Source organism: Phyllobates terribilis, unplaced genomic scaffold, assembly GCF_046119375.1.
Source record: "Phyllobates terribilis strain yellow unplaced genomic scaffold, ASM4611937v1 Scaffold_1__5_contigs__length_1240528914, whole genome shotgun sequence".
Taxonomy (NCBI): domain Eukaryota; kingdom Metazoa; phylum Chordata; class Amphibia; order Anura; family Dendrobatidae; genus Phyllobates; species Phyllobates terribilis.
In genome coordinates, this window is record NW_027362761.1 from 964,859,962 (window position 1) to 964,887,799 (window position 27,838).

Sequence of the window (27,838 nt, forward strand, 5' to 3'; positions counted from 1 at the left end):
ATAGTTTTGATGCCTTCAGTGTGAATGTACAATTTTCATAGTCAAGAAAATACAGAAAAATCTTTAAATGAGAAGGTGTGTCCAAACTTTTGGTCTGTACTGTATCTCATGATAGAGTATGGCTTGTCACAGGACTCATGAAAGCCCTCACCTTTTCTTCTTCAGATAATCATGTTTCCAGATGTCCCAAGCAGTTAGAATGAGGCTTTGTTAGAAAAAAATAACTTTTCAGGTAGTACAGACACTGGATTCTGGTAAAGTTATTTTCTCTTATGAAGCCCCCTTCAGATTGTTTAGGACATCTGATATAATAATTGTCCAGAGAAGAAAAGGTGAGCACTACCCTGAAGTCCTGTGTCATGCCAACAGTAAACCATCCTAAGACCATTCATGTGTGGGGGATTTTCATCCAAGGGAGTGGGCTCACTCGCAATTTTGTCTAAGAACACTGCCATGAATAAAGATTGAGATCTATACATCCTCAAAATACAACATCTCCCAACGATCCTGGAGCAATTTGGTCACGACCAATGGTTTTTTCCTGCATGATTTAGCACAGTGTCACAAGGCAAAAGTGATAGCTAAGTGGATTGGTAAAGAAAATATTAAAAATTTGGGTCCATGTGTGACGCGCCCAGGGGATGGGGATGACTCGGCGCCCTGGCCTTGTTGCCTGACTCTTGGGGATGTCGCGGTGGTCTGCCCGTACCCTGGGGTCACTCTTAAAAGAAGGGGAAGTTATATGTGATAGGGGAATGTTCGTGACGCCACCTGTGGTGTCTGGTGAGGATCACCAGCGCTGCGACAGTCCTCTGAGGCCGGTGTTTAGGCAGCTTAGTTGGTGCGGCTCCCCACAGGTGGAGCGGGGCCTCAAGGCAGCGTAAGTGAAGGGATGCAGGACAGAGGGGACCCAGCCGGGTCAGAGGAAGAATAGGCACACACACGACAGTTCACTTCAGTACCTTTACTGGTGGTGTTTCAAGCACGATCCAGGGCACTTTAGGGTGAAGGGTGCATATCAGGACTCTCCCCAGTGAGCGGGTGTAGGGCTTCCTGTTCCTTGCCTTTCCTTGATAAGTTTCTGACCTGCCTGGAGCTAGGCCTAACTTGGTCTCTGTCTTGCACCTGCTGACCTGGTGGTAGGGCCTTCTGTTTGAGTGCACACTCCCTGGTCTCTGGGGCCTCCGTGACTCCTGACCCTGGTACGTAATCAGCTTTTGGTGTTCCTGGGACATATAGTTCGCCAGGGGTTCTGGTTGTTTCTGCTGGGTATAAGGAATCCCTGCAGACGCGGACCCGGTGTCCGGTATATGTTCTTGGGGTGAGCGGGTAAAGCTCCTCTGCCCCCTATGTTACTCTCTTTCCACTCGCCTTCGGCCACGCTCAGGACCCTCACTAGGCTTCACACGGGCAGTAGGCCTTGCTGCGCTTCGCCGCTCTTTTGGCGTCGGCACGCCCTGGGCTCACTAACTCGAGCTCTCTGTGTCTGGACTGAACTGACCGGGCTCCACTGCAGTCTAGCTTCTGCAGGAGCTCCTCTCAACAGACTGAACTGACAACCTCTCTGGCTGCAGGAGACTCCAGACTGACTGCCTAACTCCACCCTCCAGTATATATATCCCTATCCGGGCTCCCTCTGGTGGTCTGAGGTGGTAGGGTGGAGGTGTGTGAATGCTATGAGGGCCTCTTGTGGAGAAGTCCATCCCTGCACCCCTCTGGGATCTGTGGCACCAATGCGCAGCAGGGCGCCACATGTGCAGTAAGCTCCTCAATGCTCAATCCCATCGAGAATCTGTGGTCAGTCCTGAAACAGCAGGTGGATGAACTCCAACCATTGATTAGGCAAGAATGGATGGAATTAGGCACAGAAGGTGATATCCAGCATGTCAGGCTGAATTGCAGAAGTCTTGAAAAATAAGGGTCAGTACTGTTGGGTCTTTACGTAAGCTTAATGTATTTGTCAATAAAAAACAAACTTCATGAAAACCAAAATTTGTATCAGTCTCAAAACATTTGGCCACGACTGTACTGACCATTAATCACATTTGCTGAATAGTTAGCATTGGGGTTAAAGAAACACTGAACCAAGAAAAGTAAAGCATGAGGTAGTCTTAACCAACAGTATTTGTCAGTCTTCGGGATTTGTAACTGGAGCAAACTGTCTTGTAGAAATCTCGCCCAGAACACAGGGGCTAATCTGCTGATCTTTCATTTTGGGTGGTGTATAGAAGAGGGCCAGGGCTTAGCAACGTTTTGTCCTACTGCAGACAGGGCAGATGGGGAGCCTTCTGCTACAGGAGGTGAGAAACAGATGATCTTCTAGGACACTTGGGAAGATTTTTTTATATTACTTTTGGTGTAGTTAGGATGTTTTGATCGCCTGTTATTACATTTTTTTCCGTTGTTGCAGCGGCTGAAGTCTGCAATTCTGCCGTTCAGATTTTTTTTGTCATTACGCATTTTACCGATCGGATTAATTTGTTTTATATTTTGATAGATCTGACTTTTACGAACGGAGTGATATAAAATGTGAATTTTTTTTATTTCTTAATTTTTAATTAATTTATAATACTATGTCTTATTGTGGACTTCTTTACGAGCTAAAGAAAAAGTTGCCCCTTGGGCTTTTGTGTTTTTTGGCACTCACATGCACAGTAAATGGAAACATTGGTTCATGTTCGCATATTGTGCAAACTTAAAGGAACACTAAACCTAGAAAACAATTCCTGCTAAGCCTCCTTTAATTACTTCCTTTTATTTGATCCTATTTTTTGCCAAATAATTAAAACTTATGAAGCCCTCACACAGCCCCATTTCCCAAAAATTTAAACTGTTATGGCTTTTGAAAAACGGTGACAAAAGCAAAAAAATTATTTTTTTCAAATTTTTAAAAAAAATTTCCACCACTTATATAAAACAAAAACTATGCATGTTTGATATAGAATCATATTGCCAGGTCAGTTTTACCTTAAAACCAATGCTGTAAATTAAAAAAAATTGCAGAATTGCACTTTATTTTGCTGTTTTGCCACACTTTGAATTTTTTTTATCATTTTACAGTACATCATATGATAAAATGGATGGTGTCATTCAAAAGTACAACATGTCCCACAACAAAACAAGCGTTCACATGGCTATATCGAAAAAAAAAGTTATGGCTCTTGGGATAAGGGGAAGAAAAAATGAAAGCGCAAAAACGAAAAATCACCTGGTCCTTAAGGGGCTAAATTCATCAAGCCTAATCGTTTTTTACCCCAATATCTGCTGTTGAAAAACTTCATATTGTAAGCCACAGAATCATATCTCATCGGCTATAGGAATATCTCTTTAACCCCTTACCATTCTAGCATTTGTTTCCATTTTTCCATCATTTGCATGTCATTAACATGTGTATCGATCCTGTGATTTCCCTAATTTCGCAGCTTTTTCTTTGTGGTGTTGCAATTTCAGTGTTGAGGAGTGTACAACATAGTGATCATACAGGTAATTATGTGATCAGCTGCAGGAGCAAAGCTGATGTACATAGACGGGCACGTGCTGAAACTATGATCAGCGAAAACACTGATCTCAGCAGTGTAACCCCTCAGATGCTGTGGCCAAAGCAATTGAGGCATTAGAGGTGTTTGGCAAAGGATGAACTATCCTTTTGTCAGTTCATTGCCCTACCCTTTCCCCCGTCCCCTGCATCACAACCGCAGGGTACCGATGGGTTTTTATGGCAACCGGAGGCTTAACAAAGGCATCAGTGTCCACCATATACCCATACATGTTACATCCTGCCATGGGCGGAATCTTATAGGCTACTGAGAACCTCAAGAAAAGGAAACAATGCTACAGTTAGGCACAATACATGATTTTATTGATACACAAATTGCTTAAAAGCAACAGCAAACACAAGACATGATTAAACAATAGGCTGGGTGACAAAAGACTCCAAAATCCATAAATCTAATGTAGTACAGAATAAGTGTTCTGTCAACTAAAAAAGATGCACATTAATGTATATATGATTACTATGCCAATTAATAGGCTTGTGCTTTTTATACAGGATGATGCCTCACTGGGGAATAATATGCAGGTTGAAGTCACAGGTAAATTAAAGCAGCATTTTAACTCGTTACCCAAGGACAATAACACTACGGCTGCGGTGTCTGTGATCATGGTGAGTATGGATTACAGATTTGCTAGTTTACATATAACAGAACAATGTATTTACCACAACTTGATAGAATTTTTGTGATCGTTTTCCCTTTAGCAATGACACATGCCCTCCAGCTTCTTGAAGCTGCAAACTGATATTTTAGATTTTACATCAGAAATGGCCAAACTTTTCCAGCGCATGTTACTTTAACAGTTTATAATAAAAACTCTCACATGTGATATGTCATGGAAAATGACATAAAATGTTGCTACAATCCCCAAATGAAAGGAAACTATTAGAAAAACATAATCCATGAACATTTCCTGGTTACAAAAACTGTAAAAATTATAATCTATAGCAGAAGAAATGCAGTATGAGCGTGAGAGTTTATATACTACCAATTACTAACTTCCCGCACGTGTCATGTATCAACATCAGAAAGAACACAACATATCCTGGGAGGAGATTCTGGTTGCAATATGCTCAGCAACTGTATGGTTTACCCTTATTATGTAGTCATTTAATAGTAGAGATTTTTTTTTATTTATTTCATATTTTTATGAGGGTTCTTCCTAGTGAATAGAAGGTACAGAGACCAAAAAGAGCCACCTCAATCACAGAAAAAAATGAAGTGGTGCTTTTCCACGAGACTTCTATGTGTGAAACCAACCTGAGTGTGACACTTACATTTGGTAAACGCCACACTTGTTTTTCTGTTTAGTCCTGCAAAAGCCATTATGGGAATTTGTGGATTTCAGCTTGGTGGGTTTAGTTTACAGGGTATTTTTTTTCAGATTTAATGTGATAACAAAATGTAATCATTGTACAATGTAAAGTTCTGCCACAATTCAATATACTTTGCATTTCAATTATCTATTAAGAAATTTTTTGTTTGCTGTCAGTGAATGAAAACATTGGCCCTAGTGAATTGATGGTGTATATTTCACCAATAAATTTGAGGATAGATGGTGAGAATTTTTGAGAGTTGAGTGAATACATTTGGAGCAGTTGCTTGACTGTTTGAGTGTCTTTTATAAGCAGCTGAACTTTTGCAACACTATTTTACGCTTGCAATAAATGAGTCTACATGCTTGACCACATCTACTTCATGTCCACTATTTTCTTGTTTAGCGGGAAGGACAAATGTTTACACAAATTTGGTGTAATTTTAGATTTCTTAACATTTCCAATTTTTTACCTAAATCAGACGTAAACGGGATAATAGAAAATGGACATTGTTTTTTAAACAGCTCTGCACGGGTCATAAATAAGCCTGAGAACAGCTGAGAACTGAAAACTGTTGTTTCAGATTTAAAGGGGTAGTCCGATACTAAACATCCCCGAATTCCCATTTTGACCAAGCAAGCATTTTCCCCTAATTTATTTTTATTAAAACAAATATACCCTTTTTTAGGTGTCTCTTCTGGTACATCACATTCTGCTTAGGGTCTGGTCTAAGTTAGCGTCGTAATGCGTATGCTCCCGTGCACCAGAATAACTGGTCAGTGAATGTTCAGTACAGCTGTAAGTCAGACTGGCCCATAAGGCCTCATTCACACTTCTGTGTTTAAACACATACGTGGAAAAAATGGTACTGGTGTCATCAGTGTTTTGGATCAGTGTTTGGTCTGTGTATCCGTTTTTACCATCAGTGTCGTCATTGTATCGTCCGTGTGTCCATTTTTACCATCAGTGTTGTCATTGTATGGTCCGTGTGTCCATTTTTACCATCAGTGTCGTCAGTGTTTGGTCTGTGTGTCCGTTTTTACCGTCAATCTATCATCAGTGTTTGGTCCATGTGTCTGTTTTTACCATCAGTGTCCTCAGTGTTTGGTCCATGTGTCCGTTTTTACCATCAGTGTATCATCAGTGTTTGGTCCATGTGTCCATTTTTACCATCAGTGTCATCAGTGTTTTGTCCATGTGTCCGTTTTTACCATCAGTGTCATCAGTGTATGGTCCATGTGTCCAGTCTTACCATCAGTGTCATAGGTGTTTGGTCCATGTGTCCGTTTTTACTATCAGTGTCATCAGTGTATGGTCCATGTGTCCATTCTTACCATCAGTGTCATAGGTGTTTGGTCCATGTGTTCATTTTTACCATCAGTGTCATCAGTGTATGGTCCATGTGTCCATTCTTACCATCAGTGTCATAGGTGTTTGGTCCATGTGTCCGTTTTTACCATCAATGTATCATCAGTGTTTGGTCCATGTGTCCGTTTTTACCATCAGTGTCATCAGTGTTTGGTCCATGTGTCCGTTCTTACCATCAGTGTCATATGTGTTTGGTCCATGTGTCCGTTTTTACCATCAATGTATCATCAGTGTTTGGTCCATGTGTCCGTTTTTACCATCAATGTATCATCAGTGTATGGTCCATGTGTCCGTTTTTACCATCAGTGTCATCAGTGTTTGGTCCATGTGTCCGTTTTTACCATCAGTGTCATCAGTGTATGGTCCATGTGTTCGTTTTTATCATCAATGTCATCAGTGTATGGTCCATGTGTTCGTTTTTACCATCAATGTCATCAGTGTTTGGTCCATGTGTCCGTTTTTACCATCAGTGTCATCAGTATATGGTCCATGTGTTCGTTTTTACCATCAATGTCATCAGTGTTTGGTCCATGTGTCCGTTTTTACCATCAATGTCATCAGTGTTTGGTCCATGTGTTTGTTTTTACTATCAGTGTCATCAGTGTTTGGTCCATGTGTCCGTTTTTACCATCAGTGTCATCAGTGTTTGGTCCATGTGTTCGTTTTTACCATCAATGTCATCAGTGTTTGGTCCATGTGTCCGTTTTTTCCATCAGTGTCATCAGTGTATGGTCCATGTGTTCGTTTTTACCATCAATGTCATCAGTGTATGGTCCATGTGTTCGTTTTTACCATCAATGTCATCAGTGTTTGGTCCATGTGTCCGTTCTTACCATCAGTGTCATATGTGTTTGGTCCATGTGTCCGTTTTTACCATCAATGTATCATCAGTGTTTAGTCCATGTGTCCGTTTTTACCATCAATGTATCATCAGTGTATGGTCCATGTGTCCGTTTTTACCATCAGTGTCATCAGTGTTTGGTATGTGTGTCCATTTTTACCATCAGTGTCATCAGTGTTTGGTCCATGTGTCCGTTTTTACCATCAGTGACATCAGTGTATGGTCCATGTGTTCGTTTTTACCATCAATGTCATCAGTGTATGGTCCATGTGTTTGTTTTTACCATAAATGTCATCAGTGTTTGGTCAATGTGTCCGTTTTTACCATCAGTGTCATCAGTGTATGGTCCATGTGTTCGTTTTTATCATCAATGTCATCAGTGTATGGTCCATGTGTTCGTTTTTACCATCAATGTCATCAGTGTTTGGTCCATGTGTCCGTTTTTACCATCAGTGTCATCAGTATATGGTCCATGTGTTCGTTTTTACCATCAATGTCATCAGTGTTTGGTCCATGTGTCCGTTTTTACCATCAATGTCATCAGTGTTTGGTCCATGTGTTTGTTTTTACCATCAGTGTCATCAGTGTTTGGTCCATGTGTCCGTTTTTACCATCAGTGTCATCAGTGTTTGGTCCATGTGTTCGTTTTTACCATCAATGTCATCAGTGTTTGGTCCATGTGTCCGTTTTTTCCATCAGTGTCATCAGTGTATGGTCCATGTGTTCGTTTTTACCATCAATGTCATCAGTGTATGGTCCATGTGTTCGTTTTTACCATCAATGTCATCAGTGTTTGGTCCATGTGTCCGTTCTTACCATCAGTGTCATATGTGTTTGGTCCATGTGTCCGTTTTTACCATCAATGTATCATCAGTGTTTGGTCCATGTGTCCGTTTTTACCATCAATGTATCATCAGTGTATGGTCCATGTGTCCGTTTTTACCATCAGTGTCATCAGTGTTTGGTATGTGTGTCCATTTTTACCATCAGTGTCATCAGTGTTTGGTCCATGTGTCCGTTTTTACCATCAGTGACATCAGTGTATGGTCCATGTGTTCGTTTTTACCATCAATGTCATCAGTGTATGGTCCATGTGTTTGTTTTTACCATAAATGTCATCAGTGTTTGGTCAATGTGTCCGTTTTTACCATCAGTGTCATCAGTATATGGTCCATGTGTTCGTTTTTACCATCAATGTCATCAGTGTATGGTCCATGTGTTCGTTTTTACCATCAATGTCATCAGTGTTTGGTCCATGTGTTCGTTTTTACCATCAATGTCATCAGTGTTTGGTCCATGTGTTTGTTTTTGCCATCAATGTCATCAGTGTATGGTCCATGTGTTCGTTTTTACCATCAATGTCATCAGTGTTTGGTCCATGTGTTCGTTTTTACCATCAATGTCATCAGTGTTTGGTCCATGTGTTTGTTTTTACCATCAATGTCATCAGTGTATGGTCCATGTGTTCATTTTTACCATCAATGTATCATCAGTGTATGGTCCATGTGTTCATTTTTACCATCAATGTATCATCAGTGTATGGTCCATGTGTTCATTTTTACCATCAATGTATCATCAGTGTATGGTCCATGTGTCCATTTTTACTATCTGTTTTTACAGATGGATAAATAAATGACAAAGCTTCTCCTAACCTTGCAGTATTAAATACTGACAGTACACAGACTGTACACTGATGCCATCTGTGTTCTGTATATCTGTTTTTCACAGACCCATAGACTTGATTTGGCTCTCTTCATCTATGATATCGGAAACAAAAACAGGCATATGAGTGCGACTATAGATTATAATGGGTACGTGTTGTATCCGTAAAAAAAGAATGGATAGAACGCGTACGTGAAACACGGACGTATGAATGAGGCCTAAATATATTAGCGCTGACATTCTGTTTAACCCTGCACAAGGCATCATGGGTACATTGAGAGGAATTTTATCCAAAGGGGATGGCATCTGAGAACAGGACGTGACATCACCAGAAGCAATGTCTACCTTTTTTTTAATAAATGTAAATTAAGAAAATGCTTGTTTCGCCAAGGTGAGATATTAGAGACAACCCCTCTAAGCAAATGTCTGAGCTAAATGCACTAAGCTCCAGTGACTACATCGCAGCAAAGTATCCGGACTGGATTGCAGTTTATGCTGCTGATGTTTTATCTCACAGAGGATTTGCCTAGGGGAATGTTTTCACCCATTGCCAGCAAGAACCTTAAGAGTGACAAATTGATGCAGTATATTAAAAACTTGCTTCTCCTAACACAATCATTATTTCATTTACTTAAAACTTAAAAGCCTCATTAAGGAGAACGAAAATACAACTAAAAAAATAGCTCTGAAAAGCTTTGAGATGATATTGTCTACATTTATTTCACAGTTTGAGTTTGACTTGTAACAAGGAACTTCTGACCTCCATTTCTTGCATTAATATTGGGCCAGTGACGATGAGACGGAAGCAGAGGCTTGGTATACAGCTACATTGTACTACAATCTTATAAGAAATATTCTGCCTTATGCCTGCCCCTTATCTCACCTTATTTTTTCACACTGCTCTTCAATTCTTGCTGGGGAGAGTTTACATTGGCTTACAGCACTGCGGCCTTCACAAAAGTTTCTGACGAGCATTTCTGCCAACCTAACACAATTCTTCAATTACATTGAGTTCATGAATACTGAACAGATAATCGTTATATTATTGTATCTTGTATGTTCTCTGTTATTCTTTAACGCTCAATTGTAATAGTCAAGGAAGATAGGACATCACCAGTATTTATTTATTAATAGATTTTTTATTTTTCCAAAATTCATTTAAAATTAATTTCACTTTTTTTTGTAATTATTGATTAGTTATGAATTTTTGTAATATAAGCTTGGAAAGGCTGATTAATAATTACATTTAAAAAAAAAGTTTAGTAGGTGTTTTTTTTTATAAAATCTTATCCTTTTTAAGTGCATAGGGCTGAACTGAAAAGGGAGTCTTAATTCTCCAACTGTAGACCACCAGTTAAATATTTTGAACATTTTATTAAAATATGGCTCATTTCATTATTGAAAAAGTAGGGTAAAAATTAACCATGGCTTAAAAAAGTGAGAAAGTGAATTTTTTTGAGTGACTGAACCAAACAGCAACCAAAACACAATTTAACTCCTATCAGTGAAAGAAAATGTCTATAATTTCTCCATGGTAAATTATTAAAGTACTTTTACCAAAAATGAGTAAACAAACGGGTAAATGGAGTGTGTAATCAGAAAGTGACCAATTGTTTAAATAAGGTTTTTATGTTAAATGTATTTATTTTTTTTTATTTCATATTTTACCTATGTAAAAAAAAGTTCAGAAATTTTGCAATTTGTAAAACCTGCCACTAAGCCTAAAACTAGACTTCTTGTTTATTTTAGCAGCTAAGACTTATTGAATTATTTTTGGTCACACTCTGATCTGAGCAAGGGTTATTGTGAAGGTAGAATAAGGAAGAGCGCTGTAATAATCACCTATTTTTAATGGTGTATCCCATGTTACCTGTGATCTATAGAGGTTTTACCAATCAAAGCAATCATGTCTGTGACAATTGTGAGACTGCTGAAAAGTCATTTGTACAAAATAGGAATTATGAGTCTAATATTAGGCTCAGTGACCTGTGTGAAAATTGCAATATTTCTGTATATATACTGTATAAACACTCAGCAACCTTGAAATTGCATCACCAAAAAGAACAAACCGTTAAGCTATGCAAATTGAGGAAGTAGCAGGGGTCGCTAAGATCTGATGATCAAATTTTCAAACATCTAACTCCACCTAATCTGTGGCATGTGGGTGTATAAAAGCCTGATTAAAAGCAATCTTTTTTAGCCACATGAATCCTCAAGCTGGATGAAGTCTTGTGGGATGATTTTGCTATGCCTCCTGTTTGTCGCCGTGCCAGTTATCGCCGCTTGTCACAAACTAAGAGGGTCAGAATCCTTGAACTGAGAGACCTTGGTTTATTACACCAGGACGATCGCAACACATGTAGGCCGAGATGTCAGCAATGTTCAACGTTATGTGTACCAGTGGTTGAAAGAGCGATGAACTGGAATGTCCTCAAGAGGCGAACCTTTGCATGGACGGATCGTCCGATTAGAAGAATGGCGTGTAGTTATCCATTCTATGCTGCTATTGAAATTGAGCATCACATTCCATGCCTAAGCCTGGCTACACAAACCAGCTGAAGCTGTTTGCACAACATTGGGCTGTGAATCAGACTTCAAGCTGCAGGTGTTCCATTAACTTCACACCACCACTCTCAAGGGTCATCATAGGGCAGAGCAAAACCGCAATGGAGGTTGGATTGGAGGTCTAGAAATGATAGCCGGAGATTGGTCTGGTGACCACGTGGGCAACGCAATAAAGAAGCATTCACAAGGGAATACCCGTCCTATTAATGAGTGGAACAGGCTGCCACGAGAGGTGGTGAGTTCTCCTTCAATGGACGTCTTCAAACAGAGGCTGGACAGACATCTGTCTGAGATGATTTAGTGAATCCTGCTTTGAGCAGGGGGTTGGACCAGATGACCCAGGAGGTCCCTTCCAACTCTACCATTCTATGATTCTATGATACTCCCAGGAGTATGGTGGCATAATTTACGGTAGCCGGACCCCTCTAGTGTTCATATCAGATGCACTAATAACTCGGCATTACATTGATTTGGTGGTGTAACCAGTGGTATGACCATGTCTCCAAAGTGTCCCTGGAGCCATTTTTCAACATGACAACACCAGGCCACATTTTGCTCATTTGCATTTTTTTATCATTTGTATTTCATTAACATGTCTATAGAACCTGTAGTTTCCATGATTCCTCAACTCTTCCTTCTTGGTGTTTCAATTTCAATGTTGAGGAGTGTGTATTGGATGACATTGGGTCATTTTCTGATGACACATTCCAATTAGTGCTCTTCTTTTTTTTCTTTCTTAGTATATTACAGTTTTTCTTGTAATTTATTACAGTTATTGTTGCTTACAGTAAGGGGAATCTAAATTCATTATTATTTTTTATTTATTGTTTTTAAACACCAGCATTGAACTGGTCGTTATTTACTATTATTTTATATTACCTGTAAAATGTAGATTACATTGTAATGTACAGACATTATATATCATTTCTTGAGGGTTACGATGGTGCCGCCTTGTGCTGTACATACATGTCCATACATTGTTGTTTCTATTGTATTCAGTGTTGTTGACTTTGCTTTTAGTAAGTCTAGTTTCTATCCCTTGCTTCTTTCCTCCATCCCTCCTGTTTCCAAATGCCTGCCTTGCTTCCCCTCTGCTTAGTTCCAGGACAATGGTATGTACTAACTGCACCTGCAATGCTTTACCTGCTGCATAAATGCATAATATAATACCCTGTTCCCCTAGAGAGAAGGAGATGTAATAATACCCATCTATATAAATTGTGAGATCATATTACTGAGGGGGAAAAAAGCCAAATTTCCAAGCATGCTATTTAAATATATATTTATGTACAAGTCATTAATATTGAATATTAAGCATACCTCTGTCATTAGTACTAATGAGCGTGACTTTAGGCCCTGGGTTCGGACCCTATGCATCGCAGTGGGCGTGGCTTTCCACCATGTGGCCAGAACAGTTATTGCAGGCTATATACCATACAGGTCAAGTTTACCTTGAAGAGTGGCTTGTTGGCTCTCCTGCTATTATTACCCTCTGCATGGCACTTACATTAGTAGCCATTATTTACTGGAGACTAGAAATATTGTTTGTGTTTAAAGGTATTTTCTGGTTGCAGCAAATAAACCGCATTTGTGCATAGTAGATATTTTAATACTTTTTTTATTATGTTTTGAGCATCAATTCATCACAGTTTTCTAGATCTCTGCTCATGCACTGAATGGAAACATTCTTTGTTTACTTCAAGGGGATGAATAATAAATCTATCCTCGCCATGTATGTACACAGCTCATTACCAGAGAGATGTGTGATAACAATACTGGTAAAGAGGTTCTCCGAGAATAAAAAAAATAAGTAACTGAAAGAAATATCATTAGAAATAAATTCCTAATTAGATTTAATTAGCAAATCACAATCTTTTTGTCTAGAGAGGTATCACTATACAATTAAAATGGCCATCACCTTATACTTATAACGTAATTCAGAAAGAGGTCACACAGAAGTTTGAGCGGCCTCTTCTTACCTCAGCACATCAGGTATCTCCATTATTACTGGAGCTCATGCTCCTACATATGTAAAAGGCCAGAGCTTCCTACTGTACATCCTCACAGGTCCCTGTCCTACTACAGATGCTCACTGGCTCCTGTCCTACTGCACGTGCTCACAGGCTCCTGTCCTACTGCATGTGCTCACAGGCTCCTGTCCTACTGCATGTGCTCACAGGCTCCTGTCCTACTACATGTGCTCACAGGCTCCTGTCCTACTGCATGTGCTCACAGGCTCCTGTCCTACTGCATGTGCTCACAGGCTCCTGTCCTACTGCATGTGCTCACAGGCTCCTGTCCTACTACATGTGCTCACAGGCTCCTGTCCTACTGCATGTGCTCACAGGCTCCTGTCCTACTGCATGTGCTCACAGGCTCCTGTCCTACTGCATGTGCTCACAGGCTCCTGTCCTACTGCATGTGCTCACAGGCTCCCGTCCTACTACATGTGCTCACAGGCTCCTGTCCTACTGCATGTGCTCACAGGCTCCTGTCCTACTGCATGTGCTCACAGGCTCCTGTCCTACTGCATGTGCTCACAGGCTCCTGTCCTACTGCATGTGCTCACAGGCTCCTGTCCTACTACATGTGCTCACAGGCTACTGTCCTACTGGATGTGCTCACAGGCTCCTGTCCTACTGCATGTGCTCACAGGCTCCTGTCCTACTGCATGTGCTCACAGGCTCCTGTCCTACTGCAGGTGCTCACAGGCTCCTGTCCTACTGCATGTGCTCACAGGCTCCTGTCCTACTACAGATGCTCACAGGCTCCTGTCCTACTGCAGATGCTCACAGGCTCCTGTCCTACTGCACGTGCTCACAGGCTCCTGTCCTACTACAGATGCTCACAGGCTCCTGTCCTACTGCAGAAGCTCACAGGCTCCTGTCCTAATGCATGTGCTCACAGGCTCCTGTCCTACTGCACGTGCTCACAGGCTCCTGTCCTACTGCATGTGCTCACAGGCTCCTGTCCTACTGCATGTGCTCACAGGCTCCTGTCCTACTACATGTGCTCACAGGCTCCTGTCCTACTGCATGTGCTCACAGGCTCCTGTCCTACTGCATGTGCTCACAGGCTCCTGTCCTACTGCATGTGCTCACAGGCTCCTGTCCTACTGCAGGTGCTCACAGGCTCCTGTCCTACTGCATGTGCTCACAGGCTCCTGTCCTACTACAGATGCTCACAGGGTCCTGTCCTACTGCAGATGCTCAGAGGCTCCTGTCCTACTGCACGTGCTCACAGGCTCCTGTCCTACTACAGATGCTCACAGGCTCCTGTCCTACTGCAGATGCTCACAGGCTCCTGTCCTAATGCATGTGCTCACAGGCTCCTGTCCTACTACAGATGCTCACAGGCTCCTGTCCTACTGCACGTGCTCACAGGCTCCTGTCCTACTACAGATGCTCACAGGCTCCTGTCCTACTGCAGATGCTCACAGGCTCCACTGCAGATGCTCACAGGCTCCTGTCCTACTGCACATGCTCACAGGCTCCACTGCAGATGCTCACAGGCTCCTGTCCTACTGCAGGTGCTCACAGGCTCCTGTCCTACTGCAGGTGCTCACAGGCTCCTGTCCTACTGCAGGTGCTCACAGGCTCCTGTCCTACTGCACATGCTCACAGGCTCCACTGCAGATGCTCACAGGCTCCTGTCCTACTGCAGGTGCTCACAGGCTCCTGTCCTACTGCAGGTGCTCACAGGCTCCTGTCCTACTGCAGGTGCTCACAGGCTCCTGTCCTACTGCACGTACTCACAGGCTCCTGTCCTACTGCAGGTGCTCACAGGCTCCTGTCCTACTGCAGGTGCTCACAGGCTCCTGTCCTACTGCACGTGCTCACAGGCTCCTGTCCTACTGTACGTGCTCACAGGCTCCTGTCCTACTGCTGCTGCTCACAGGCTCCTGTCCTACTGCAGGTGCTCACAGGCTCCTGTCCTATTTCACATGCTCGCAGGCTCCTGTCCTACTGCACGTGCTTGCAGGCTCCTGTCCTACTGCACGTGCTCACAGGCGCCTGTCCTACTGCACGTGCTCACAGGCACCTGTCCTACTGCACATGCTCACAGGCGCCTGTCCTACTGCACATGCTCACAGGCGCCTGTCCTACTGCACATGCTCACAGGCTGCTGTTCTACTGCACATGCTCACAGGCTCCTGTTCTACTGCATGTGCTCACAGACTCCTGTCCTACTGCAGGTGCTCACAGGCTCCTGTCCTACTGCTGGTGCTCACAGGCTCCTGTCCTACTGCACGTGCTCACAGGCTTCTGTCCTACTGTATGTGCTCACAGGCTCCTGTCCTATTGCTGCTGCTCACAGGCTCCTGTCCTACTGCTGCTGCTCACAGGCTCCTGTCCTATTTCACGTGCTCACAGGCTCCTGTCCTACTGCACGTGCTCGCAGGCTCCTGTCCTACTGCACGTGCTCACAGGCTCCTGTTCTACTGCATGTGCTCACAGGCTCCTGTGCTACTGCACTTGCTCACAGGCTCCTGTCCTACTGCACGTGCTCACAGGCTCCTGTCCTACTGCACGTGCTCACAGGCTTCTGCCTTACTGCTCGTGCTCACAGGCTTCTGTCCTACTGCACGTGCTCACAGGCTCCTATCCTACTGCACGTGCTCACAGGCTCCTGTCTTACTGCACGTGCTCACAGGCTCCTGTCTTACTGCACGTGCTCACAGGCTCCTGTCCTACTGCACGTGCTCACAGTCTCCTGTCCTAACATTCTAGGCAGCTGTCATTTCAATTCTATAGTGATTACCTCCCTAAACAAAATAATTGTGATTTGCTAATTAAATGTATTTAGGAATTTATTTCTAATGAAATTTCCTTTAATTATTTAGTTTTTTCTATTTTCGGAGACGCTTTTTAAGATAACTAAACTTGTCCTAGTGAGTGCATCCTATACATTCCCTGGAATTACAACTTGAAACATTACATTTACTGGTGAATGGCAGTTCGATACACAATTATTAAAATAAGTGAATATTTTTTCACTTTACAAGGAGTAAGACTTATTCACTAAAGCTGGAAACTGCTTTAATTGAAGTGCATCAGCAAAAAATGACTGTTCAAACCAAGCACAGGTGCTCAGTGCACCAGTGGATAAGCCAGACAGTCCAGTGCACCTTCTGACTTACTTGTTTTCCATCTATCGCTGCTCTCCTCTTCCTTGATTGACAGCTCTGTCTCTACAGGAGCCAGGGAAGGGTTGAGGTAAAATCAAGTAGGTGGGAAGGTGCACTCCACTTTTTGCCATTCTAGCACTGAGAGCCTGTGCTTGGTTTGAACAATCATTTTCTGCTGACAGGCTTCCTTCAAATCCTGTGTTGCATGGAGGTGTGCAGCAGCTTTGTCAGTCAGCATAACCTGTTCAATGTGTCTTCCTGTAGTTCAGTGTCATGTTGTTTTCCATGCACAATGTGTATTATTAGCATGTTCTTTGTTTTGTGTTAGTGTCATACCAATATATATATATATATATATATATATACTGCTCAAAAAAATAAAGGGAACACTTAAACAACACAATGTAACTCCAAGTCAATAACACTTCTGTGAAATCTACCTGTCCAGTTATGAAGCAACACTGATTGTGAATCAATTTCTCCTGCTGTTGTGCAAATGGAACAGACAACTGGTAGAAATGATAGGCAATTAGCAAGATACCCCCTATAAAGGAATGGTTCTGCAGGTGGTGACCACAGACCATTTCTCTGTTCTTATCCTTTTTGGCTGTTGTTTTGGTCACTTTTTCATTTTGCCATTGCTCTCACCCCTAGAGGTACAGTAGCATAAGGCGGTGTCTACAGTACAACCCACAGAAGTTGCTCAGGTAGTGCAGTTCATTCAGGATGGCACATCAGTGCGAGCTGTGGCAAGAAGGGTAGCTGTGTCTGTCAGCACAGTGTCCAGAGCATGGAGCAGATACCAGGAGACGTGGAGGGGGCCATAGGAGGGCAACAACCCAGCAGCAGGACCGTTACCTCCTCCTTTGTGCAAGGAGGAACAGGAGGAGCACTGCCAGAGCCCTGCAAAATGACCTCCAACAGGCCACAAATGTGCATGTGTCTTCACAAACAGTTAGAAACCGACTGCATGAGGGTGGTATGAGGGCCCGATGTCAACAGATGGGGGTTGTGCTCACAGCCCAACACCGTGCAGGACGCTTGGCATTTGCCACAGAATACCAGGATTGGCAAAGTCGCCACTGGCGCCCTGTGTTTTTCACAGATGAAAGCAGGTTCACACTGAGCACGTGTGACAGATGTGACAGTGTGGAGGCGCCGTGGAGAGCGATCCGCTGCCTGCAACATCCTTCAGCATGACCAGTTTGGCAGTGGGTCAGTAATGGTGTTGGGTGGCATTTCTTTGGAGGGCCGCACAGCCCTCCATGTGCTCACCAGAGGTAGCCTGACTGCCATTAGGTACCAAGATGAGATCCTCAGACCCCTTGTGAGACCATATGCTGGTGCTGTTGGCCCTGGGTTCCTCCTAATGCCAGACCTCATGTGGCTGGAGTGTGTCAGCAGTTCCTGCAAGATGAATGCTTTGAAGCTATGGACTGGCCCGCCCGTTCCCCAGACCTGAATCCGATTGAGCACATCTGGGACATCATGTCTCGCTCCATCCATCAACGTCACGTTGCACCACAGACTGTCCTGGAGTTGGCGGATGCTTTAGTCCAGGTCTGGGAGGAGATCCAACAGGAGACCATCCGCAACCTCATCAGGAGCATGCCCAGGCGTTGTAGGGAGGTCATACAGGCACGTGGAGGCCACACACAATACTGAGCCTCATTTTGACTTGCTTTAAGGACATTACATCAGCCTGTAGTGTATTTTTCCACTTTAATTTTGGGGGTGACTCCAAATCCAGGCCTCCATTGGTTAATAAATTTGATTTCCATTGATGATTTTTGGTGATTTTGTTGTCAGCACATTCAACTTTGTACAGAACAAAGTATTCAGTGAGAATATTTCAGTCATTCAGATCTAGGATGTGTTATTTGAGTGTTCCCTTTTTTTTTTTGAGCAGTGTATATATATATATATACATATATAAAGAATCAAACAAACAATCTAACCTGTCCTATAAAATGACTCACAGTTTGAGTTTCTGACAATAAGACCAAATAAAATACTTTGGGAAGTGGTGTAATTAGTGGGATTGGCATCAAATAGAAGCTATTATTTTCAAAGCGATAGCTCTACTAAGGCTACGGTAAGAGGTCACCAACTACGTGAATGATCTTGATGGAAGATCACATGATTCTGGTCATTATTATTTCTCCTTTTCCTTGCATGCTTATAATCTGCATCCCACATTACTTTCCCATTGTTTCATGGTTATTTCTTAAATACGGTGACCATTTCTTTCTACAGAACACAGCTCTTGATAAACAAGGGCAGATTGTTTACTGTAAACGCTGTGATGACAATGGTACCACTGACCGGGAGAAGACCAGCACGGGGACCAGACTGGCTGATGACCTTCACCTGGATTTGGGGTCTACCAAATTGATGTGATGGATTCAAGCCTGGAGCAGATTACTGTCTACTGAGCAGTGTGTTCACTAACCATAAAGTTACCTGATGACCATCCTCGGTGGGCGATAGCTGTTGTTATTACGTCATGTTTACTTTTTTATTTCCGAGACACATATACTGGCTTCCACCAGTTTGCATTAAAGTCAATAAGGGACCACAGTAGAATGTTAGAGTCGGACTTGAACAATCCCTCCTTTGAAGGATGCATTAGTATCTGAAAGGAAAAGCTACTTTTCCATACATTTCTGTATTAGTTAGTTTCTGACGTGGAAGTGCTGGTCAAACAGCTACTGATTTGTTAACACTACTAAGATTTTGTGAAGCGGATCTCTACAGCACATCCTAATTTCAGCACTGACGATAGTAGTTTTTTTTGGGGGGGGGAGGGGGTTTCAAAGGATTCACATTTTCTCTATAGTTTTAGTTTTTTAAGACCTAAATTCAGACTGTGGATCGTACAAATGCTACAATGAAATAGGCTAAGTCTTACCATTCTGCAGTATTCCAGACCTTTGCCTGGTGAAAGGGGTATATGATTTTGAGAAGTGGTATTTATTTGGAGACACGTTCTTCCATTGATTGCTGTGTGACTACTTTGGTTGGATCTTACGACTATTTATGTAAAAAAAAAAAAACCTTGCTAATTTTTCTGTTACAGAAAGGAATGTAGAACTTGCTGCATGTTTCGTACAAAAACCTGATCTCAGCAAAAGTGCAACTAAATAAAAACATTTTCTCAAAATATTGTTCAGTATCCAGATTACAAGCAGGAATGTGCTATTAGGGGCTAATATAATAATACCATTGTTAGCCATACTCGATAGATATTTCTAGCATTAAAGCTTTCTGTTTATAACACATCCATAATCTGTGTTCACTGCATAACAAAATCTCAAAAAAACATCTTGCATCACAGATTAGTAAAGTCCATATCTGGTTAGAAAAGGCTGCACTGCATGGTTTGTACTAGTAATGCTACTATACATTATAAAGAAATCCGCCAGTCTCTAAGGAGGTGAAGACAATCATGGTCAATGTGCCCACTCATGCTTCAATGACATGGAAGGGCTGGGCACTTGTGATATTTGAGAGCATGTATGCTGGTTTTCAGGAAAAAAGTCATCTTTTAATTATAATATTGTTCAATGTGATGGAAGCATCATATAAATACATTATTGGCAAAGGCAAACATATCATAGAGGGAGATAATGTGGCAGCTGTGGGGTTTTGTCTTGGTCCAGTCTTCTTTTTTAGGCTTTGTTACAACGGAGTTTTTTGAGGGGCATTTGGGGCCGATTTCCTCCAAAAACCATCTTAAAACCATTTAAAAGACTCAATTTTAGTCCATTTTTTTTTCCCCTCTTTAGGTTTTGAAAAACACCTGGTGGAAAAAAGAAGTGCATGTTACTTATTCTAGGTAGTTTCCTCTTGGAAATTTGACCCATCAAATAAAAAGGCTGCAAAAAAACACTGCAGGGTAAAAGAAAGGCTTCCAAATACACTTTAAAATAGGTTCAAAACCTGTTGAAAATAAAAATTTTCAGGAAAATATAGTCTGCTCAAATACTCCAAAAAAGGAACAGTGGTTTCCACTTGAAAAAATCATCCATTATTAAACTCCTCAAAAAACTCAGTTTGAGAATAGCCTCAGAGGCAGGACTCGTCTCTACAGGGAAACTGCAATGTTAATAAGTAAGGTGATTCGGAAATGGCCCAAAAGGGGAAACAAACACTGGGCCCCTCTGGCCAGTATGGCCACACCTGGAAATAGTTTGACTATTGCTAAGGCCCCTCCCCACCTATGTAAGCCCCGGCCTGTTGTCCAAATGTAGTAATCTTTCGAGGCAAGTAGACCTAGAAATATTTTTTGCATAGTATGCATTGATGTGCCTGTCATTCTATGTTTAGGTCTCTGTCTAACCCAAAATCGAAGACCAAGGGTTAGCTCACTTTATATTAAAGCTGTACTAAACAATAGAATAAAGCTGTTCTATAATATATACGGTAAGAAAGGCCAGGAAACAATTGTTAAAATGTGAGCAGGGAGCTAAACAGACACAACTGGGTCTATACTATGCAAAAAAGTGTCCATTCTGCACATAGTCTACAGTACATACACATTCATATTCATATTAAACTGTCCATGCATTGTGTAATGAAAAGTAGATTTATCATTTTTATTTTAGCAGAACTGTCCTTGTAAGTGTGGCCATATCTTTTATCTCAACTATAGCTCACATACAGAATAAAGCAAAATATCGGTAAGACATCTCAAAACAAACAAAATAACATACGTTTGTGGAAAGTTGAAATGTGGTGTAAGCTGGTGATTTATAGTCATATGACATCTAGAAGAGGGAGATTATATGAGACATGATTTACATTATGTGGCTCTTTGTGTAGTAACACAACTTCTATGTTCCAAGTGTAATACGGATGTGAGTAAACAAAAAAAAGGAATGATCAGTGTATCCCCAAAAAAAACAATTGACCCTGTTTATATTGCAGTGAACATGCAGTTCTATCAATGATGAGACTGGGCACATCAATAGTTTTAAGGAGACCCTGCAAAGGAAGCAAACAACCACCTTGATCAGCACTGCTTCCTAAATGTATAAGGTGCATATACAATGAGGTGTTAAAGTGAACTATGTCTTTTTTTATAGTTGCAACGCGTTTCAGAGTTGAACTGACTCCATCAATCATAAATTATACAGATCAATAAACTATATATGAGATCAAAATGCTCCAGTATGTAGTGTTTTGTTTCTATGTACATAATTTTATTGATCTGTATATTCTATTCCTGATGAAGGATTAGGTCTTTCACTTTAGTACTTCACTGTATGCATTCTGTGCATTTAAGTAAGCAGCGCCAATAAGTGGTCGCTTGTTTGTTTGCTTGTACTATGATGCCATTACATTCACTTTCCGGATGTTGGTGAGACTCCAGGATTCAGCATCCTGATATATGCTGGCTAAGCTTTATTTTTTATCATGCACCCAGCGTGACAACATCGGGTTAACACTTCTGCTATCCCTCTATGATTTGTATTGGTGATGCTCTATGTGCACCAGTATTTTTCCTTTTTCAGAACTTAAAGAGAACCTTTCAGATGATTAATGCCCTATCCACATTCAACATGCAAAACAAACAGGCTCCTATGTTACCAACAACTGTAATTTACTCTGAAACATTGCAACATTACAGAAAAAAATAGTTTAAAAATGACCCAAGAACAGGGAGAAGAGTCAAGGGGGTGGTTCCAGCTTGAATGACAGGTCACGTTGTTTAACAAGAGTCTCCCCCAGTCATGAAAAGACCTGTCAATCAAGTGTGGCGGGAAGAAATCTAAGGGGAGCCACCCATTGACTCTTAATTCCCCCTAGAGTTTTAACTATGCTTACTCTGAAATGGCACAGCAAATTTAATTTCCATTTATATACCATGCCATAGCCTGAAAAAGACATGCCTGCTTAAAGTGTCTCCAATATATACAATAATGTGAAATGCACTTTACAAGACTCATCCTGCTGATTAAAAAGAAAATAAGACAATGGAGCGATTTCTAAAAAAACGTATCTACCAATTATTTAATAGTCAATAAACCTACCGGGAACAATAGCCCATAAGATAAGTCATGCCTCTTCTAAGGACAGCCAGATTGTAACCATTTATAATAAGGACAGAGAAAAGAGTGATAGTCTGAAGGTTCTCCATATGAATGTTATAGTTTAGTCATAAGAGTGTTTCTTTTAGGCATTGTTGCACTTTTCAGGTGCACTGGTACATTTTCACAAGGTATTATTATCTATTCATGTATTTGCTACTCATTTTTCCAGACGTCATGTTTTAGAACCTCTCAGTATATGGCTTTCATTTTGTACTAGACATGTAAAATATTTCCAATAAACATCCTCTTCATGCAATTTCATGCTTGTATTCCTTTATTATTTTGCATTGATTATGATTCGTTGTTGTCATTGATAGTCATTGCTGTATTGTTAACAATCAGTGTAGTATAATTTAACTTCCTCATCACACATTGTGTATTTGAAACAGATTTTACACATCGATTTCTAAACTTAAAGGGAATCTGTCAGCAGGTTTTGCTATGTAATCTGAGAACAGTATGATGTCAGGGTTAAGGCTGCGTTCCCACTATGCGTTTTTTTGCCACGGAATTTCCACAGCGAAAACGCTTAAAAAACACTTGGTAATACGTGCCCCATAGTCCCCAATGATAATCCGCATGTGCTGTGCACATGCTGCGGAAATTTCCGCTGCGGATCATCATTGCAGAACAATACACAGCATGTCCATTAATTTTGCGGACACGCAGTGTAATTGCTGCCATTGACTTGCATTGACTCGCTTAATATCCGCATGACTACATGTGCACATACGGATATTAAGCGATTCAATGTGCCGATGGTACCCGGGTCTGGAGAAGAGGAGATTCTTCCCCAGACCCGGGTACCATAGAACCTGTTAAAAAATAATTTAAAATAAAAATTATACTTACCTTCTGATGGCCTCCGGTATTTTCTCCGCTCCGTCTGGTCTGTTGTATGGGTCGCGGTGGTGTGAAAGGACCTGCCATGACATCATTTAGTCATGTGACAGGTCACGCGACCCCGACCAGGGGCCATCGGAAGGTAAGTATAATCTTTATTTTTTACCATTTTTATTCTTTTTTTTTAACTATTACTTGGTCACACTATAGTGTGATCAAGTTGTCAAGCACTTTTCCAAGTGATGCTAAAATCACTTGGAAAAGCGCTTGATAACCCGCATACAGAAATGCATGCAAAAACGCTTGACAAACGCTTCTACCTGGCAGGAAAAACGCATATAAAATCTGCATGCGTTTTTCCTGCCAGGGAGAAGCGGAAAAAATATGCAGCATTGTGGGCACTTAGCCTGAAACATAGAATTCAAGGATGTGTCACTTATCAAGCTGTGTGCTGTTTACTTACAGTGAAGGTTTTATCAGTAGGACATTATCATTGCTTAGACTAGCTGGCTCACACTTGTTAGTCCGACTCCGCCCCCTCCTGTGATAAGCAGTTCACTAATAGACTATGTACATAGAGAACCTGGTGTGGGAAGGGTTAGGTTTCTCAGCTCTGCTGCGTGATACATCATTGGAATCGGGGTCTCTTTTCCTTCATCAGGCTGCTTTCATATGAGGGAACAAAAACCTGCTGACAGATTCTCTTTAAAGCCACAACTTTTCTGCATATAAAATCTGCTTGTATTTTCTGCACTTATTCATGAATTTTTCTGTGAGTTTTTTTGCTACAGAAATTCAACATAACAATGTCAGGTCAACAGTTTAAATCTAGGGTCCCCATTGAAATAAATGGGTAAAATAAGCACCAAAAAGATGCGGTTCTGAAATACAAATTGACATGTTGCCGACTTCAAATCAACAAAAAACTTGGTTTCTAAACAAAAACATGGCACGTGGATGAGATTAAGTTAAAACGCATCAACTTTGCTGGTACTGGAAAATGTACATAAAAAAAAATGCACATAAAATGCACATGAAAATGCACATAAAATTTGCAAATAAATATGTAGTGGGTGAACTTGACTTAAAGAGGCCCAGCAATCACAGAGTTGATAACATCTTTTATACAGTACATACATAAAAACTATCATTTCTCGGCAGCACATTCCCTCATAAACAGGATGTGCTGCTGACAATTACAGGAGGCATCACATGAGTAATCTTTCAAACCAAGCCCTCGTGATAATTGCAACATGTAAATATTAAATAAGCGAAGACCAGCTTGTTCTATCATTGATCATCACGTGTTGTTGGCAATTTATCAGCCCATGCAAAGGAACCTTAGCGGTATCAGCAAATTAAGCAATATTAGGCTGTATGCACACTGCATTCATGCACTTGTGAAAGTATACATTGGGTAGTGATCAGGCAGGAATGTTCATATAAATAGTTATTCAGGCAAACATCGCCCCTTGTAATGGGCCTTTAGCCTCCGTTGTACAGTGGCATGTAAAAGTTTTGGCACCCCAGGGAAAAATTACTGTTATTGTGAACAGTTAAGCAAGTTGAAGATGAAATTATCTTTAAAAGGCCTAAAGTTAAAGATGACACATTTCCTTTGTATTTTACGCAAAAAATATATATATATAATAATTTTTTTAATTTTAAAAATTACAAAAAGGAAGATGGGCCGATGCAAACATTTTGTCACCCTGCATGGTTAGTACCTAGTAGCACCCCCTTTTGAAAGTATCACAGCTTGTAAATGCTTTTTGTAACCAGACAAGAGTCTTTCAATTCTTGTTTGAGGGATTTTCATCCATTCTTCCTTGGAAAATTCTTCCAGTTCTGTGAGGTTCCGGGGTCGTCTTGCATGCACTTCTATTTTGAGGTCTAGACACAGATTTTCAATAATGTTCAGCTCAGGGGACTGTGAAGGCCATTGTAATTTTGACCAGGGGTGCCCAAACTTTTACATGCCACTCTATATACAGTATGATTATCATGTGCATGTAAAATGCACGAAGAAGATAATTCTTAGGAGATTATACAGTATATAATCTGTGCAAAAAAAAAAAGAAAATAAGTAAAAAATGTAATCTCAACTTTTGCTTCAAGAAAGAAAACTCAGTGTTTAAGAAAAAAAAAATATGCTAGACCATGCAATGGAATATGTAAGATGTGGAGTTATTGTTCATAAGTCTGAGACGTTTGGAAATGACAGAAGTCTGTGTATCGGCCATAAAGGCACAGAAGGACTCTTAAGGTAGCCAAACACATCAATTTCAGCCAGACTTTTCCCAGATGGAAGATGCTGGGGGAAAGAAGGATCAGGTTTATTAGATTTGTACATACCCAATCATTTGTTCTCAAGAAAGATAATCTGTTACCAGAGCCATCGGGCAGCATCTTCTTCCCCTCTGCTGTATGCTTATCTCATGATATCATCAATGATGTCATCAAGACAGTGATGTCAGTTTCTGTAATGTACAGTAACACTTGCTGTGTCATAACCTACTATGGAGCCTTATATGGGACGCATCATACTTTTCCTCTTCTTCCTTGCCATGCCAGGTACGTTTATAGTGTCAGTGCACTTTGAGATAGTCACTGCTTACCACAGCCCCGCATCTTCAGTCTCCACAATGTTCCTTAAAAGGGGTGTTTCAGACATTATCACTCCTTTGATATAAATATAACTTTATATGTACCGGTTCCCCTGACCAAAACGGATAACATCATTTGTGAGAACTTCATCAAGGCAGTGACATTCGGCCCTTTGGTTTGGAGCCAAAAAAGGTTGGTGTACAACACTATTATTACACCTTGTGATGACTCCATCTGTCATGTCCTTCACACCTTCTACTGTGATATTACCATAATTCATGGTGCCTTGAAGAGGGGTCACATCAGGCAATGTCATTGGCAGTGGCCATTATGATGTCACCATTCATGACCATGAACCTCCTCACTAACCCATGTCTCTGATAACACCTCAATGATGTTATTAGCGGTGTAATTTCAAGGCTGTAGTATTGACTTCCCCCCTGATGGCGTGTCCACAGCGTCATTGCCCACTATGGAGCATTAATGGGATTGGCAACTTTATTTTAAAGTTGGAGACTTGATTTTGAGGCACTTGTTATTGCCACCTTCCTCACAGACTGCACTGTCTTCCTATTCTAAAATGGCAGTTCAAGGAGCGTGTGACCAGACCTGACCATCAGCCTCCTCCAATTGTGAAATATTGTACATGGGAAAGCGGTTTTACAATTGGAGGTTGATGGCCCGTCTGGTCACAAGTCCCATCAGCAGCACCCATTTTAAAAACGAGCATTGTGCAGCTTGTGAGCATCAAATGCAGGAGAAACTGTAGTTTATGTGAGTAAATGGCACAAAATCATGTCCTCAATACGTTTATAACACTAAAGATAAAGTGGACAATCCCTTTAAGTAAATTATAATAAGCATTCCAAGCTTCTCCAGCTTCAAACACTAAAAGTCTCTTAATACAGGCCTAATTGATGCACTATAATATCACAATTAATATCCTCCTACCGTACAGTGCAATAACCAGCCAGCAGCCAGTCAGAGGGAGGTGTAGTCATTCTGGTCACTGAAAGTGCCACTCACCATTGGCCAGTTTGACAGCAAATCAGAAAGAACATATTACACTTATACACAAAATTCACAGTTTCAGCAAAATTTCACCAAAATCTGCAGCCAAAAATAAATCTCAATAATTTCTTCCCCAAGGCTTATTTGTTTAAGATTAGTAAATTATCAGTGAAGTCGTATAGAATTTATCAGCCATAGGCAGCATTTCTAGTACCTGGGAAAAGCTGGATCTTATACATCTCCTGCAATTTAAATATTTTCCAGAAGGTGGCACCATTGCACACTCTTGTACTTCAAATGTTCAAATTTTAGTTTTGGAACAGACTGACTCAATCACCCTTCCTCTATTGGCCAACCTTGATCTATGTTCTGTGATAGACCCATCTTTGTAAAAGTCTAAACACTCCCTTACTTCAGATTTTCCTTACATAAATATTAATGCCAGCTTATCTTAGATTAGATTTTATATATTTGATATAAGGGTGAAAACGAAGATACAGTTGAAACTAGAAGTTTACATACACTATATAAAAAGACACGTATGTATGTTTTTCTCAGTATCTGACATGAAATCAGAATAAACCTTTCCTGTTTTAGGTCAATTAGGATTACCATAATTTTTAATATTTAACAAATACCAGAATAATGAGAGAGAATGTTTTAAGACATTTTTATTACTTACTGCAAAGTCAAAAGTTTACATACACTTCATTAGTATTAGGTACCATTGCCCTTAAACTGAATGACTTGGGTCAAACGTTTGGGATATCCTTCCACAAGCTTCTCACAATAGTTGGTTGGAATTTGGGCCCATTCCTCCTGACAAAACTGGTGTTGCTTCAGTATTACAA

The 27,838-nt window shown here is 41.1% G+C and overlaps 1 protein-coding gene across 3 annotated transcripts in view; it reads left to right on the forward strand.

The window, feature by feature from the left end:
* DCLK2 (doublecortin like kinase 2) overlaps positions 1 to 21,199 on the forward strand; it is a 185,746-nt gene extending 164,547 nt beyond the window's left edge. For 2 of the 3 annotated variants that reach the window (XM_073642516.1, XM_073642517.1), the window contains 2 exons: positions 4,049 to 4,162; positions 18,688 to 21,199. In XM_073642516.1, coding sequence (XP_073498617.1) covers positions 4,049 to 4,162; positions 18,688 to 18,831 — 258 coding nt within the window. In that variant the 3' untranslated portion in view covers positions 18,832 to 21,199. Of the gene's footprint in view, positions 1 to 4,048; positions 4,163 to 9,465; positions 9,581 to 18,687 lie in introns of those variants that run through there. The other variant, XM_073642518.1, reaches the window with a different exon arrangement.
* The last annotated feature ends 6,639 nt before the right edge of the window (positions 21,200 to 27,838 follow it).